Source organism: Panicum virgatum, chromosome 3K (assembly GCF_016808335.1).
Source record: "Panicum virgatum strain AP13 chromosome 3K, P.virgatum_v5, whole genome shotgun sequence".
Taxonomy (NCBI): domain Eukaryota; kingdom Viridiplantae; phylum Streptophyta; class Magnoliopsida; order Poales; family Poaceae; genus Panicum; species Panicum virgatum.
Genome location: NC_053138.1, coordinates 11,347,050 through 11,359,754, shown reverse-complemented (window position 1 = coordinate 11,359,754; position 12,705 = coordinate 11,347,050). Strand labels below are relative to the sequence as shown.

At 43.5% G+C, this 12,705-nt stretch overlaps 2 protein-coding genes across 4 annotated transcripts; both read left to right on the top strand.

Moving 5' to 3' along the window:
- The first annotated feature begins 2,451 nt into the window (after positions 1–2,451).
- Positions 2,452–5,910, top strand: LOC120697550 (thioredoxin H4-2-like). Of its 2 annotated transcripts, XM_039980816.1 has the most exons (6): positions 2,461–2,658; positions 2,768–2,954; positions 3,803–3,872; positions 3,991–4,104; positions 4,487–4,609; positions 5,399–5,910. In XM_039980816.1, the coding sequence occupies exons 3-6, from the start codon at positions 3,852–3,854 to the stop codon at positions 5,543–5,545; spliced, it is 405 nt and encodes a 134-aa protein (XP_039836750.1). In that variant the 5' UTR covers positions 2,461–2,658; positions 2,768–2,954; positions 3,803–3,851; the 3' UTR covers positions 5,546–5,910. The 2 variants fall into 2 exon arrangements, with proteins under 2 accessions (XP_039836751.1, XP_039836750.1); XM_039980817.1 differs by lacking the exon at positions 2,768–2,954 and having other exon boundaries at positions 2,452–2,658.
- A 1,130-nt stretch (positions 5,911–7,040) lies between these two features.
- On the top strand, positions 7,041–11,704 carry LOC120697549 (protein NETWORKED 4B-like). 2 transcript variants are annotated; one of them, XM_039980814.1, is made up of 3 exons: positions 7,041–7,198; positions 9,365–9,503; positions 9,669–11,704. In XM_039980814.1, the coding sequence occupies exons 2-3, from the start codon at positions 9,401–9,403 to the stop codon at positions 11,486–11,488; spliced, it is 1,923 nt and encodes a 640-aa protein (XP_039836748.1). In that variant the 5' UTR covers positions 7,041–7,198; positions 9,365–9,400; the 3' UTR covers positions 11,489–11,704. The 2 variants fall into 2 exon arrangements, with proteins under 2 accessions (XP_039836748.1, XP_039836749.1); XM_039980815.1 differs by having other exon boundaries at positions 7,050–7,198; positions 9,401–9,503.
- Positions 11,705–12,705: the final 1,001 nt, after the last annotated feature.

Below are 12,705 nucleotides of genomic sequence, written 5' to 3'. Positions count from 1 at the left end.
AAACGCAACTTGGTGTGGAGTTTCTGTAGGTGCTTACAAATATATTTCTTAAACCTACACACAGAAACAACAGAAACGAGTAGATCGGAGCAGAAGCACAAATAGAGCTAGAGCGCATGATGTGACGCAAAACAAATAAAGAGTATGCAAAGGAGACACAGAGACTTGTTTCACCGAAGTTCAGATTCACCACGTTCACCGCGTGTGAATCCTAGTCTCCGTTGAGGAAGTTTATCGCGATCACAAGATCAAGCTATCTCCTCCTTTCCACTATATAACCATGTGTCCTCGTGACACACGATCGCTGCTGCAACAAACTTGCCACTGCTCACCACAAGCTTGGGAGCTAGCCGGCGACGCCTAGCCGTCTAGGAGGCTTCACCTCCAAGAGTAACAAAAGCTTCAATCGAGTTGGCGACGCAACCGCAAGTGCTCAAGCTAAGGCTTATGCTCTCACTGCTCAAATGCTCTCTTAACAAATGTTTCACTCAACCCAACTCAAAGAATTCAACTCTAATCACTCAAATCTCACAAAGAGAGGTTGGGGAGGACTTCTCAAGTGCTCTCACGGCTCAGAGATGGCTCTAGAATCTAAATGGCATCAGCACACACGAAAGGGTGAGGGTGTGGGGTATAAATACCCCTCTCTCAAAAACTATCAGTTTCTCTGTCAGAGTCAGACCGGTCAGACCGGTCCCCCAGACCGGTCAGACCGGTCAGTTCAAATAAACTAGCCGATGGACCAGACCGGTCAGCTTGACCGGTCAGACCGGTCACAGTAGATTTTCTGCTCCCAAGTGTTTCTCTCTAATTTTTCTCACATGGGATGGCTATGAGCACTTTTGGTAATGTCAAACCACTGATGTTGCATCCCCCTTAATAGTACGGCATCCTATACTCAAATTCACACATAAAATGACATACACACAACACTTGAGCTTTCATGTCTTAATCAAGCCGACCTTCTTCAAACAATATCTTGAGGTTGACAACATCTCCAAGTTCAGTGAGCATGCCTGCTTGAGTTAGTGACTTTGAATCTTTCTTCATATAAGAATGAAATCCATCTTTGATTCACAAGTCACATCCATTTACCAAATAATGACACTCTTCAACATAGAGCTCTCCATGACTCTAGGATCTCCGGTATTTTGACTCGTATCGGTTTCCAACTCCCCCCAAGCCAACGCTTGTGTAGCATCTTGAAACACGCTTTTCGGTCCTCTCTACCTTCATCCTAGCCGTTCATATTGAACTTCACATTGATTTGTGTCATGCATGAAATCTTCTTTACCAAAATAAATTCACCATTTAATTTTCATATGCAAGCTTTCCAATTTGAGACAACATATGCACATCAACTCATGTCTCATTCACTTTTCTCTTGCTTGCTTCCCTTGACAATAATTATTCATCTCATATGACAAGTCTTTCTAATTTGAGACTATGCAACAACATATTATGTCTCATTCTCATAACCTTTACTTGTCATATGAATTCCATCAAAAATCGAACAAGCCTTTAATTGATATTGGAGCCTTCATGTCAATCATGAGTACCTTGTTCTCAATTTTCTTTTACAACTTTGCTTGCCACTTTGAGTCCCATATTAACTAACAAAACTTCAACAATATATTAGAGCATTTCATATCAAACATGAATATCTTGCTCTTCTATTTTTCTTTCTCATTCTAGCTTGTCATATATAATGATTGCCAATGGGACATACACATTTGCTTGCAATACATGAGCTATATCATTCCAGAAATTAAATATCTACTCATAATCTCATGCCAACAAGTTAGTTCTTTAATCGTGTTGTCAATTAATACACCAAAACCCACTTAGGGGCCTAGATGCTCTTTCAGAAATCAGGTACACAAATCATTTTAAAAAAAACTCAATGAAAGAAAAATGTGAGCACGCATAAATTTTTTGTGAGAACATATGTTCATGAGGCATAACTCAATGATGGACCATTATACATTATGTACTCCTTAAATCAAATCAAAAGAAAACATGAGAAATGAGAACACCTTCTCCATCAATTCAAACGCCAAAAAAGATTAGACAAGTAAACCTTTTGATTCAAGAATACGCACGTATCTTTATCCCGAAATTTTAAATGAGAAAGGTGGGCACATACATTTTTTCTTGAAAAAAAAAAAGATGAGGAGCTCGAAGCCTACGGGTCAGTAGGATTTTTGAAGATACAACGATGCTGCCGATCAGGAACCAACGAGGTATTATCCACATGAGACCACAAAGCTCGAGAGTGCTACACGAAATCCATATGCGAAACTCCTCACTAATTTTTGTGTCCCCCAATTTCGAAATTTGCATTTTTGTTTCGATAAGAAAGGTAAATAAAAGAAAAGGAGGGGAAAAAGCATTTTCCGCAGGCGGAGAAAGAGAGAGAAAAAAAAGAGGAGAAACGAGTCGCGGCGAGGCAGCCAAGTGGTGGCCGGTGCGACGCGGGGCGCGTGGGGTCACGGGCTCCGCGGTCGCGCACTCACGCCACGCCTGACGCGGGAAGCCGGCCGGAACCATCCAACGCGCAGCGGCCGCCGCGTCGTCGTCGTCGCCGCCGCCGCCGCCGCCGGCGTGACGCCTCGCCTACAGAAACAAACACGAGCTGCCTAATTTTCCACTCCCGCGGTTCGCACCCTTTTCCCCCTGTTCCCATCTCCCCCTCCCCACTCCCCATTCCTTCCCTGCATCCACCACCTGAGAGTCTGAGACTCGTCGTCGCCCTCTTCCTCTCCAGGAACAGCGCGACCCGGGAGGCGAATCAGATCAACCCCCCCCCCCCCCCCTCCGCGCACCGACCGTCCGGGATCGCGAGGTGGGTTTGGAACCCCCGCGGTTGCGGGCCGAGTTAGGTTGTCTTGGTCCCGTCCTCGCGCCGGCTCCCCTTGCCGGCCAAATCCCCAGCGGCTCCGCTCCTTCCCCAGGTAAAACCGTGGCCCCTCGCTGATCCGATCCGATGGTTCCGACGCGGCTTCCCGCGGACCCGTTTAGATATGGGCGTTGCTATCGGGCTGTTGGAATTAGGGGGCGGCAGGTGTTGTCCAAGATTGCGGTTCTCCATCCATGGCGTAATTGGGGCGGGTGGTTCAAAGGGGAACGGGAGGAGGAGGCTGTATCTACCGAGATGATGGGAGGTTTCTAGAATTTAGCTGGAGTGTGTTGTACAAGAAATGCTTCTGGGAAGCTCATCGTGGTCGTGGTGCTGATTGCTGGGTGAAACGGTTATGCCCCCCCTGAAGTTCATAGTGATGATTAGAAGTTTCTCGATTATGCTGTTTGATAGGTCATAAGATCTCCAGCTGTTTAGCTTCTGTTGGCACGGGCTACCGTGGTCGGCTTGATTGCTGTGCCACAGTCATGTTTTTCGTAAAAGGTTTTTGGCTTCATTGCTGTGCCGCAGTCGTGTTGATTTGTTCGTGCAAGATGTTTTGTACCTGCAAATAGCTGCATGATAGTTATTGAATGTACTAGCATCATAATTGCTGACCTTGAGAACGGATACCAGTTTTTGATGGGTGAAGTAGGTGTTGGATTGGAGTGTTCATTTTCTTATTGAACCATACCTACGTCTGTAGTTTACCACATATTTCTTTTGACACTGATCAATTGTGACATACTGAGTGTCTGTCCAAGTCCAGTTGTAGATGGCAACTGCACCTCATTGAAATTTAGTGTTATATCAGAATGTGTGTGTATTCTTCAAGCTTTGGAAATGCATTTTGTTGCATTTTTGTTTGGATACTTACACATTGACTGCTTTCCCTTTATTCAGGCAGCATTTTGTTTCCTTGACGTGCAAGCTTTGTTGATTGGAGTTCGCAATGGGAGGCTGTGCGGGGAAGGTGAGCCTTCTGAAAGAATATTCATCCTTTTTGTTTTGTCTCTGTTATCACACAGATGTTAGCCTTGGATGTGTAAGTGTTTTCTTTTTATAGAAAATTATTTTTGTTCTTTGGTCAGGCACGTCGGGAAGACGATGATAAGCTTGATTTCAAAGGTGGAAATGTGCATATCATAACAACCAAAGAGGGCTGGGATCAGAAGATTGCAGAAGCAAACAGAGATGGGAAAACCGTAAGTAAAACTCAAAGGACTCTAGATGCCCTTTATGTCTTGGATGTTTGTTATGCACTACTTATATGTTCAATAAATTATCCTACACAAACTGTCTACTATCATGCCCAATTCGAAACTAAACACTTGTTATGTGTAGGAGTTGCTGTTATAAGGAGATTAAAATCTTGATTGGATAATGAATCATAATAGATTGTCCACAAAAAAATATTTTCTGCTAGTTTTTGTTGTCTTTAAATTGACTATTTGTAAGAGCCATCTTTGGGGGGGTTTCAACTTTTATTTTACTCATGTAAGGCCACTTAGTTATGAGAACTAACATATAATGATTGACGACGCAACTTCTACAGTTATATTTCTTAGACATCAATTTCTATTGTAGGTTGTGGCAAATTTCAGCGCTTCCTGGTGCGGACCATGCCGTGTCATTGCTCCTGTCTATGCTGAGATGTCAAAGACTTATCCTCAACTCATGTTCTTGACAATAGATGTTGATGACCTGATGGTAATCTAATATTTACTTGTGTCAAATCATCAATTTGTTGAAATATACATGGCTTCAACTTCTTTATGATAGAGTAATGCATATACTCTCTAATGCTATTATCTGCCTCTTGATCTTGTTAGCATTAGTACGTAAAGGAAGATTGCTCTAATTTTTCAGCTGTGTTGAATTCTCTAAGTGTACCCAAAATTTTAACTTCGCCATTCTACTCAATCAACATGAGAGCTACTGTGAAAATCTTGAACATAGACCATGATAAGTCTATCCCCAGATAAGTTTTTCTTTTTCCATTCAAGATTCTAAGAAGTGCAGGATTCTTTTATAAGCAAATGTTACATCAGTAGTGATGAACCAGGACATTTCATTGTCATCTGTGTTTTAAAAAGAGGTAAATAGATATGTGTTACACTGAATACTTGAGTGATGTCATGCCTATGCCTCTGCGGTTTAGGAAGTTACAGCAGTTGAAATGTTTAAATAAGTGCATGTTGTCCTGTACTTGAGTGATGTAATGCTTATGCCTCTGCGTTTTAGCAAGTTACACATGTTGAGAACTTTGAATAAGGGCATGTTGTCCGGCACTTGAGTGATGTAATGGTCATGCCTCTGTGGTTTAGCAAGTTACACATGTTGAGAACTTTGAATAAGTGCATGTTGTCCTGTACTTGAGTGATGTAATGGTCACGCCTCTGCGGTTTAGCAAGTTACACAAGTTGAAAATTTTGAATAAGTGCATATTGTCCTGGTCCATCCCAGCTGTTATCTAACTCTATATGTGATCATCTTCAGGATTTCAGCTCCTCATGGGATATCCGTGCGACCCCGACGTTCTTCTTTCTCAAGAACGGGCAGCAGATCGACAAGCTGGTCGGCGCTAACAAACCTGAGCTCGAGAAGAAAGTGCTAGCAGCCGCTGGCGGCAGTTCGAGCAAGTGACAGGGAACTGGACAAGCTTGGGCTATCTACTGCTCGTCTCTCATTATTCGATAGTTTCCCAATGTATAGTTTCCTGTGTCTGTGTGCAAGTCTGTGTTGTCAGAGATGATGCTTTACAGTTTTGCCCTTATGCCTGGTTTCGCACATACTCAAGCTGTCAAGTTATGTGAACCTGTGCTTGCCAAAAGACGAGATAAAGAGAGAGAGAAAAAAAAACCCAGTAATGTGAAGCAGCTCTTTTGACTGAGTTTTGCAACATAATATTGGTGGATGGTAATGTGCTTGGTTGGGGAAAATGTTGTGCTGATTGGGTCGTTTCATGTTGACTAGTGATTATTGTTGCAAATGTATGAGTTGCTTTCTCATTTGTTGGAATCTGACAGCCCTTTGATTTTTCGAGCCACCTGCTTATCACACCCAGTGGCGAAGCTAAAGCTTGCTATCGGGGTCAGCGGACCCCGACAAAATTTTAGAAATCCTATACAGATTACTATTCATCACCGATTTTGATGCTACTGACCCCGTCAAAAAATAACGATGACCCCGGTGACCGCCATGGCTGGCTTCGCCCCTGATCACACCTGTGGCATGAGAACTCGAACTACATTTGGGATCATGCTCTGATGCCTGATATTGGTATCTTTGTCAGGTTGATCAGGTAACATGTTGACTAGTGATTATTGTTGTAAATCCGGTACCCGCATGCACAAGTTGCTGGTTTCCACGTGGAACTCTTGCTAATGCTAGCCAGGCAGCCAAGCTGAAAAGTAATCTACTAGTACCGTAGTACTTTGCGCCAACTCACGTGCTAACATTATCATTATCATCTTAATCACTCTGTTCGGGTGGCTGGTGCTGATTTGCTATGAGAGAAAAGTGCTGCTGGTGGCTCGTGGTTGATGCTGATTTGGTATGAGAGAAAAGTACTGTTCTTGCTGGAAAAGAGTGAATCTTCCACTCAAGCCTGCAGGACGAGGAACTGAACCAAAAATTTCAACAGTTTCATTCTTATTATCAAGGACAGCGAGAATGAATTCACGAGTACAGTTTTTAGCAGTTTCCCTTGTCTGTTTTCCCATGAGCCATAAAGAACTGAATTATCAGGATCATCAGGGATATAAAAAAAGGAACAAAAAAAATACGATTTTTAGTTTAACAGAAAAGAAGAAAAAGCCACTTCAAAAAAGAAGAAGAAAAAGGGCCCGGGGGAAAGAAAGCCCACAGCCAATGGCCGGAGAAGCGGAGGATCCTATGCGGACGCTGCTCCCCGCGCGGCCGTCCACCGCGCGATCCCAGGCTTTTTCCCACCCCTCCGATGTCCCCACGAACAGAGACCGGGGCCCCGGCCGCCCGGCCCGCGTGGGGCCCACGGCAGGCACGAGCGCCCGCTCCGTCGGGGTTAAACGCCTCCAGCTCAGCTGCTGCGCGTGGGTCACACGCCGGGGGCATTATGGTAACTGCGTGCTGTTAATCAACGCTCCGCACCTCCGCTTGAAAGGCAAAACCCACGCTTCCTCCGCTCCTTGGGTTTTGTTTGGGCTTTAGCGCTCGCTCGCTTCCCTCTCTCTTCGCGTGCGGCGGAACCGCGGAACGGCTGCGCTCCGCCTCCATCCCTGCGCTCGGGAGGCTTCGATCTGCGGCCGCGCTTCGGTGGTAAAATCCCCGCTGCTCCCCCGCCTCCTCCGTTGGTTGCTGTTGGTGGATTCGTGATGCGGGCTTGCGGTTTTCGTTTTTTTTTCATTCTGCGCGTCTGTTGGGATTTCGTTTCGTTTGGTTGCTGCTCATCTCTCTAGCGGCCTAGCGGGCGAGGGGAATGGTCCTCGATTTCGTATCAACTTTTTTTTTATAAGGATTTCGTGTCAAGTTTGTCTCCGCTGACGCCTGGAAATTTTGCTGTGCCTCGATCGATCATTGCGTTCGGCTCTTCTGATTCCGTCTGGCTTCCTACCTCTCCTATGGTTTCCTTCTCCCTAGAAATTTTGTTGTCCTTGCTCTGGACGACAGATGGCGATGTTCGACTTGGGCAACTCCGATCTGTTTAATGTTTTTCGGGGGTCCTGGGATACGATCCGTCTTCGGCTTCCATTCCAGTTCCATGAGCCGTCCACGGATGCGTCTGTGCCGTTCCGGATGGTCGGCCGTTTCACGCTCTCGTGTTCTGCTGCGCGGAGTGTGGGAGCGCTAGCCTTGTTTAGATTGTTTCTGTCTTTTGGGCAGCACCCGACCTCTACATTCCTTGGTTTCGCGGTGGAAATCTAGGCCACCTCTACATTCATCTAAAACGCTGGCAGTACAGCTCGTAGCCACCTGGGAACCAGGCAAGGTTGGAGCTTATCTAAATCGTTCAAAGGCATGGGCTGGGAATGGTATCAGTCTGCCCCATGTTCCCATGGATTGAATACCTTAAAAAATGCATGGGGATACGATTTTTTTAATTTTAAAATAATCAAATTTCCCCATGTACATTTCTGTACCTGACAACTTCATTTATTCATGGACTGGAAACCGAAAAAATTCAAGGCATTGCTTTCAGTTATGTGTTGCATCTAGTTGTTTTGAGCCGCTTTATTGACTGATTTCCAAAGGACCCTGATCGCATATAGTGACCATCACCTCAGGCTTCCATGTGCCCATCTAGGTGTGAACCGTGCCATGTTTTGTGGATCCCAGGTGATTAATAGTTTTAAATTGAGTGGTCTCATTTCTTAGATGGGTGGACATTGACAAGAACGTTTTTGTTTGCAAGTTTATGACCTCTTGCTTGAACTCTCAAGCTTGATCAATGTGGGGTGCTACATCGTGCTGTCCATTCTTATTGTCTGTGCTTCAGTTCTGTTCCTAGTTCATTTAATCCAGTTCCCTGGCCTACCTAATAGGAACAGATCTGTAGTTGCTGCATCTTTTGCAGTTGAACTTATTATAACCATGTTCTAGCCATTTCATCTCGTAAATAATTGGTTGTTACAAGGTCTGATCAACTTCATCACCATCAGTTTTCTAAATGTGCAATATATAGGTATATTTACCAATTTTATCTTGAGAAGCCAGATCACGAAAGCAGAAATTTCATTTTTCACTGATGCTATCTTGTGTGCGTGTTTTTACTTTTTAATAATTGGTGCTATCTTTGTGTTAATATTTCTAATCTGAAATGTATGTTTCCCCTAAAATTAGAATACGCATGTCCTTTCCTTTTCAGATGTCTTCTTGAAGTAGTATGTTGCCTTTAGAAAAAAAAAGGGTCATTGTCATTCACTCCATATATGTTACTATTTGATAGCAGTTTGTTGCTTGTCCTGAGCTTCATTACAGTGATGCTGATAAGATCATAATGAAATGATTCCTTGCCTCTTCTTGGTACCTGCTATACCTGCCATTTTTCTGGTCCCTGGCATTTTGCATCTGAACTCTAGTCCTGCTCCTTGCCATCCCTTTTTCTATTATTAGGCTGCTTTTCTCAGACGAGTTATTAATAATTGCCATGTTCTGTAGGGCAGGCATATATTTAATTTTTTCTTATTCAGGTATGCTTTAGTTACTATTGGGAACTGGAATTCATACCATAACTTGTTATGTCAGCAGTTTATGCATTTCTGCACTTTCAAAAGGTTACTGCTTATTGTTTTCCTTTTTTTCATGGACTACACTATTATGAATGTTGGAAAGATTTATTCATCTTATATATCTTATAGATTTGCACACGAGATCCTGTTTATCCCATGCTTGCTGTTTTCCTAACAAGGCTAGTCATGTTCCATGTATCATGCTCTCCCATTTAACTACTCACTGTTGTTCATTTTGAATCTCATTTTGATCCAGACATCTTAAAGAAGATTTTCATATATTTTGTTGAAGATGAAGAGAACGCGAAAGGCGCAGTCAGGAAAATCCCACTCATGGTGGTGGGATAGCCATATCAGTCCTCAAAACTCTAAGTGGCTCTCCGAGAATGTAGAAGGTAAGGATTATGATCTTTTATGCTCGCTAAACAACTGACTTGTTATTCTTTGCTATACAATGTGATTCATAGCGACTCAGTCATTTTGATTTTAATACTTAGTATTCACTCTAACTAGGCATGCCAGGTTGTTTTCTGAATATAAGTGTTCTTTTAAATTAACAGAAATGGAGAAGCAAGTGAAAGAGATGCTGGAGCTTATTGGAGGAGAATTCTCTGCAGAAAAGGCTGAGGTGTTTAACCAGCAACGACCTTTGCTTGTCACTCATGTGGAGAACTTCCATCACATGTATCGTGCTCTTTCTGCGCGATATGACAATGTGATTGGAGAATTGCGCAAATATATCCCATCATCTCTGCAATCACATGGCTCTTTTGGTGTCTCTGAATCAGATTCTGAGACATTGTCTTCCTCATATCCAGAATCTGACATGCAAGAAAATATGCCACAGCAGAAGCAAAAACCTAGACCAGATTACCTTGATGTTTCTGTTGGCTCTGGTGTTAGCTCTGATGTATCGAAGAAGGGGAGTGAAGGTTCTTCTTCATCTTCAGATTCTGATTCAGAGCTTGATGAGGCGAAAGAGGAAAATGGAAGTATTGTGTATGCCCTGAGCCAAAAAATCATTGAGCTAGAAGATGAGCTTCACGAAGCAAGGGGAAAGCTCGATGCTCTGGAGGAAAAGCATGCACATTGCCAGGATTATTATGGTACCAACTCAAAAGTTGCTGAACATGACGAAAAACTGGAGACTTCGGATATGGAATCCAACAACATTCAGAAAGACCTTGAAGAAAGAGAATCTGCTTTAAAGATCCCCACAGAAGTCAACAGTGGAAAGGAAGCATTTGAAACTGTGCTGTTGGAGCACAAACATGAGATCGAAGTGCTGAAGGGAGCAATGGCCTCAGCTGCTAAGCAGTTTGAGGTTGAATTGGCACATCGTGATCTTGAAATTGATAAGTGCAAGCATGAGCTTGAAGTAGTCTCAGAGAAGTATTTGCATGATATGTCTACTCTTGAGGATGAGCATAGAAGGCTCCAGGGAGTTATCAAGAATATGGAAGGTGACCTAGCAAAAATGTCAGAGGAGAAATTGCTGCTCGAGTCTCGGATTGAAGAACTTGAGCAGGCAGCTCACAGCTTAGAACATTCAGCTTCTGAAATAGCGAAGCTGCAAGAAGTAACAAGGAATACACAAGCAGAATTAGAAAAGGTTACAGAGGAGAAAGAAGTCCTCAAGGAACGTGCTAACGAATTTGAGCAGCTTTGCAGGGCCCTCAAGATTTCAGGTACAGAGGTTGCAACACTACCAGAAACCATCAAGACCCTGGAGGCCCAGCTAGAGAAAGCCTTGGAAGAGAACTTAATACTTCAAGACCGGATCAAGGAGCTGGAGAAGGTTATGTCCGATTCTTTGGAGAAACATTCACATGAGCAGTCCTGTCTTACTTCCGATCTTTTGAAGTTATCTGAAGCGAATGCTTCTCTTGAAGACAAATTGTCCTCTGTGGCGGCTGAACTTTTGCAAGTTTATGCTGACAAGGAAGAAGAATCTCTCAATAATGAGAAGCAAATTTCTGTGCTCAATCATGATATCGCTGATCTCAGGAGCAAGCTTGAATTATTATCATCTGAGAAAGCCACAGTTGATGATAGGTTGGCCAATCTGCTAGCTGATATTATGGCTCGCGATGAAAAGATGAAGCAGGTGGACGATCACCTGAATCAGCTTCAGTTTGAGCATGCCAAGCTGATGGCAGAGTCTGACTCTGCCAGCAAGTCCTTATCAGAGGTGCGTGCGCGAGTTTCTGAGCTGGAGGAAGAGGTCGAAAAACAGAAGCTTGTGATATCCGACAGCGCAGAGGGAAAGCGAGAGGCCATCAGGCAGCTGTGCTTCTCCATTGAACACTACCGCAGCGGGTATGAGCAGCTCCGGCAGCTGCTGCAAGGCCACAGGAGGCTATTGGTGATGGCAACCTGATAAATGAACAATATCAGTTTGCCAATGAAATGCACACTCGCATGTCTTTTGTCCTGTTCTATATGTGGTATGTGCGTGAAATGTAATGGGGTGGGATAATCGTATTGCTCCTTTGTACTCTGGAGTTTTGTTCTTGTCAGCTATTGAATATTATGAACATTGCTATGTGTGATTTTTTATCTTTCTAAGCTATTCAGTCTTCTGAATGTTACGCTAGTATCATCTCTGAACCTTTTTCAGTTATTCAGTTACTAACAGATGCTTTCAACGACTGAATCCGTGACATGCGAACTCTGTTTTCCAGTCTTATATGTATCTGGGAGAAGCATCGGTTTTGACTCTTCTGAGTCTTATATGTATCCTAAGCTCTGAAGTCTGAACTCAGACAGATGCTTAAGTTGACCTTGTACAAGCCAGGCCTAACTTTTTGGAAGTATCATGTTTCTGATGTACTAAGACAGACCTAACTGATATACTGTGACACTCATGTTTTCTGAACAAACTTTTGGAGATTAGCTGAAGTTGCTAGCATGGAGGACCGACACGTATGGACAGCAGGTCCTGCCATCTAAAGTATAGAGCATTACTGCATTAGTGATGGCAATTAGCTAACATGGAGCTAAGCCTTTTCCTTGCTGATGCCGATGGAGAAATGCATATGTTTTTTTGCCACACGAAACTTATTTGCAGGAAACAGTTCGGTGGCCTGTCAGCATGTATCCCGTTGTCACAAGTACTGTGATGTATCAACTGTTACTCAACAGAACCTAAGTTTGATGTATCAACTGGTACTCATCAAAATTCATTTGGTTTCGGTCAGAACAATTCGTGGCAATAACGAATGGTATAAACTCGACTCAAAATGGAGCATATTTGGATTGAAAGCCAGATACAACTCATAGGTTACCAAAGAATTTAAGTTTCTTGTTGTATGGAAAGGGAAAGGGCATGGGAATCAGCTTCGAAGTCATCATAAACTAGTGTTTTTGAGTTTCTATGCTTTCAGCACATGGAAGATGGCCTTTTCCAAGCTGGCCTGGGCATCAAGAGGTGAATTGCTCACATGTCAAAAGAGGACCAAAAGCAAGGGCTCACGAGATCACAACCATATTCATTCACACTAGTACACTACCAAACCTCTCCCTTTCCTGGCAGGCCAGCCAAACCCCTCTTTCTTGAATAAAAAGGATCTTCACCAAACAGCACAAGTAGGGGTA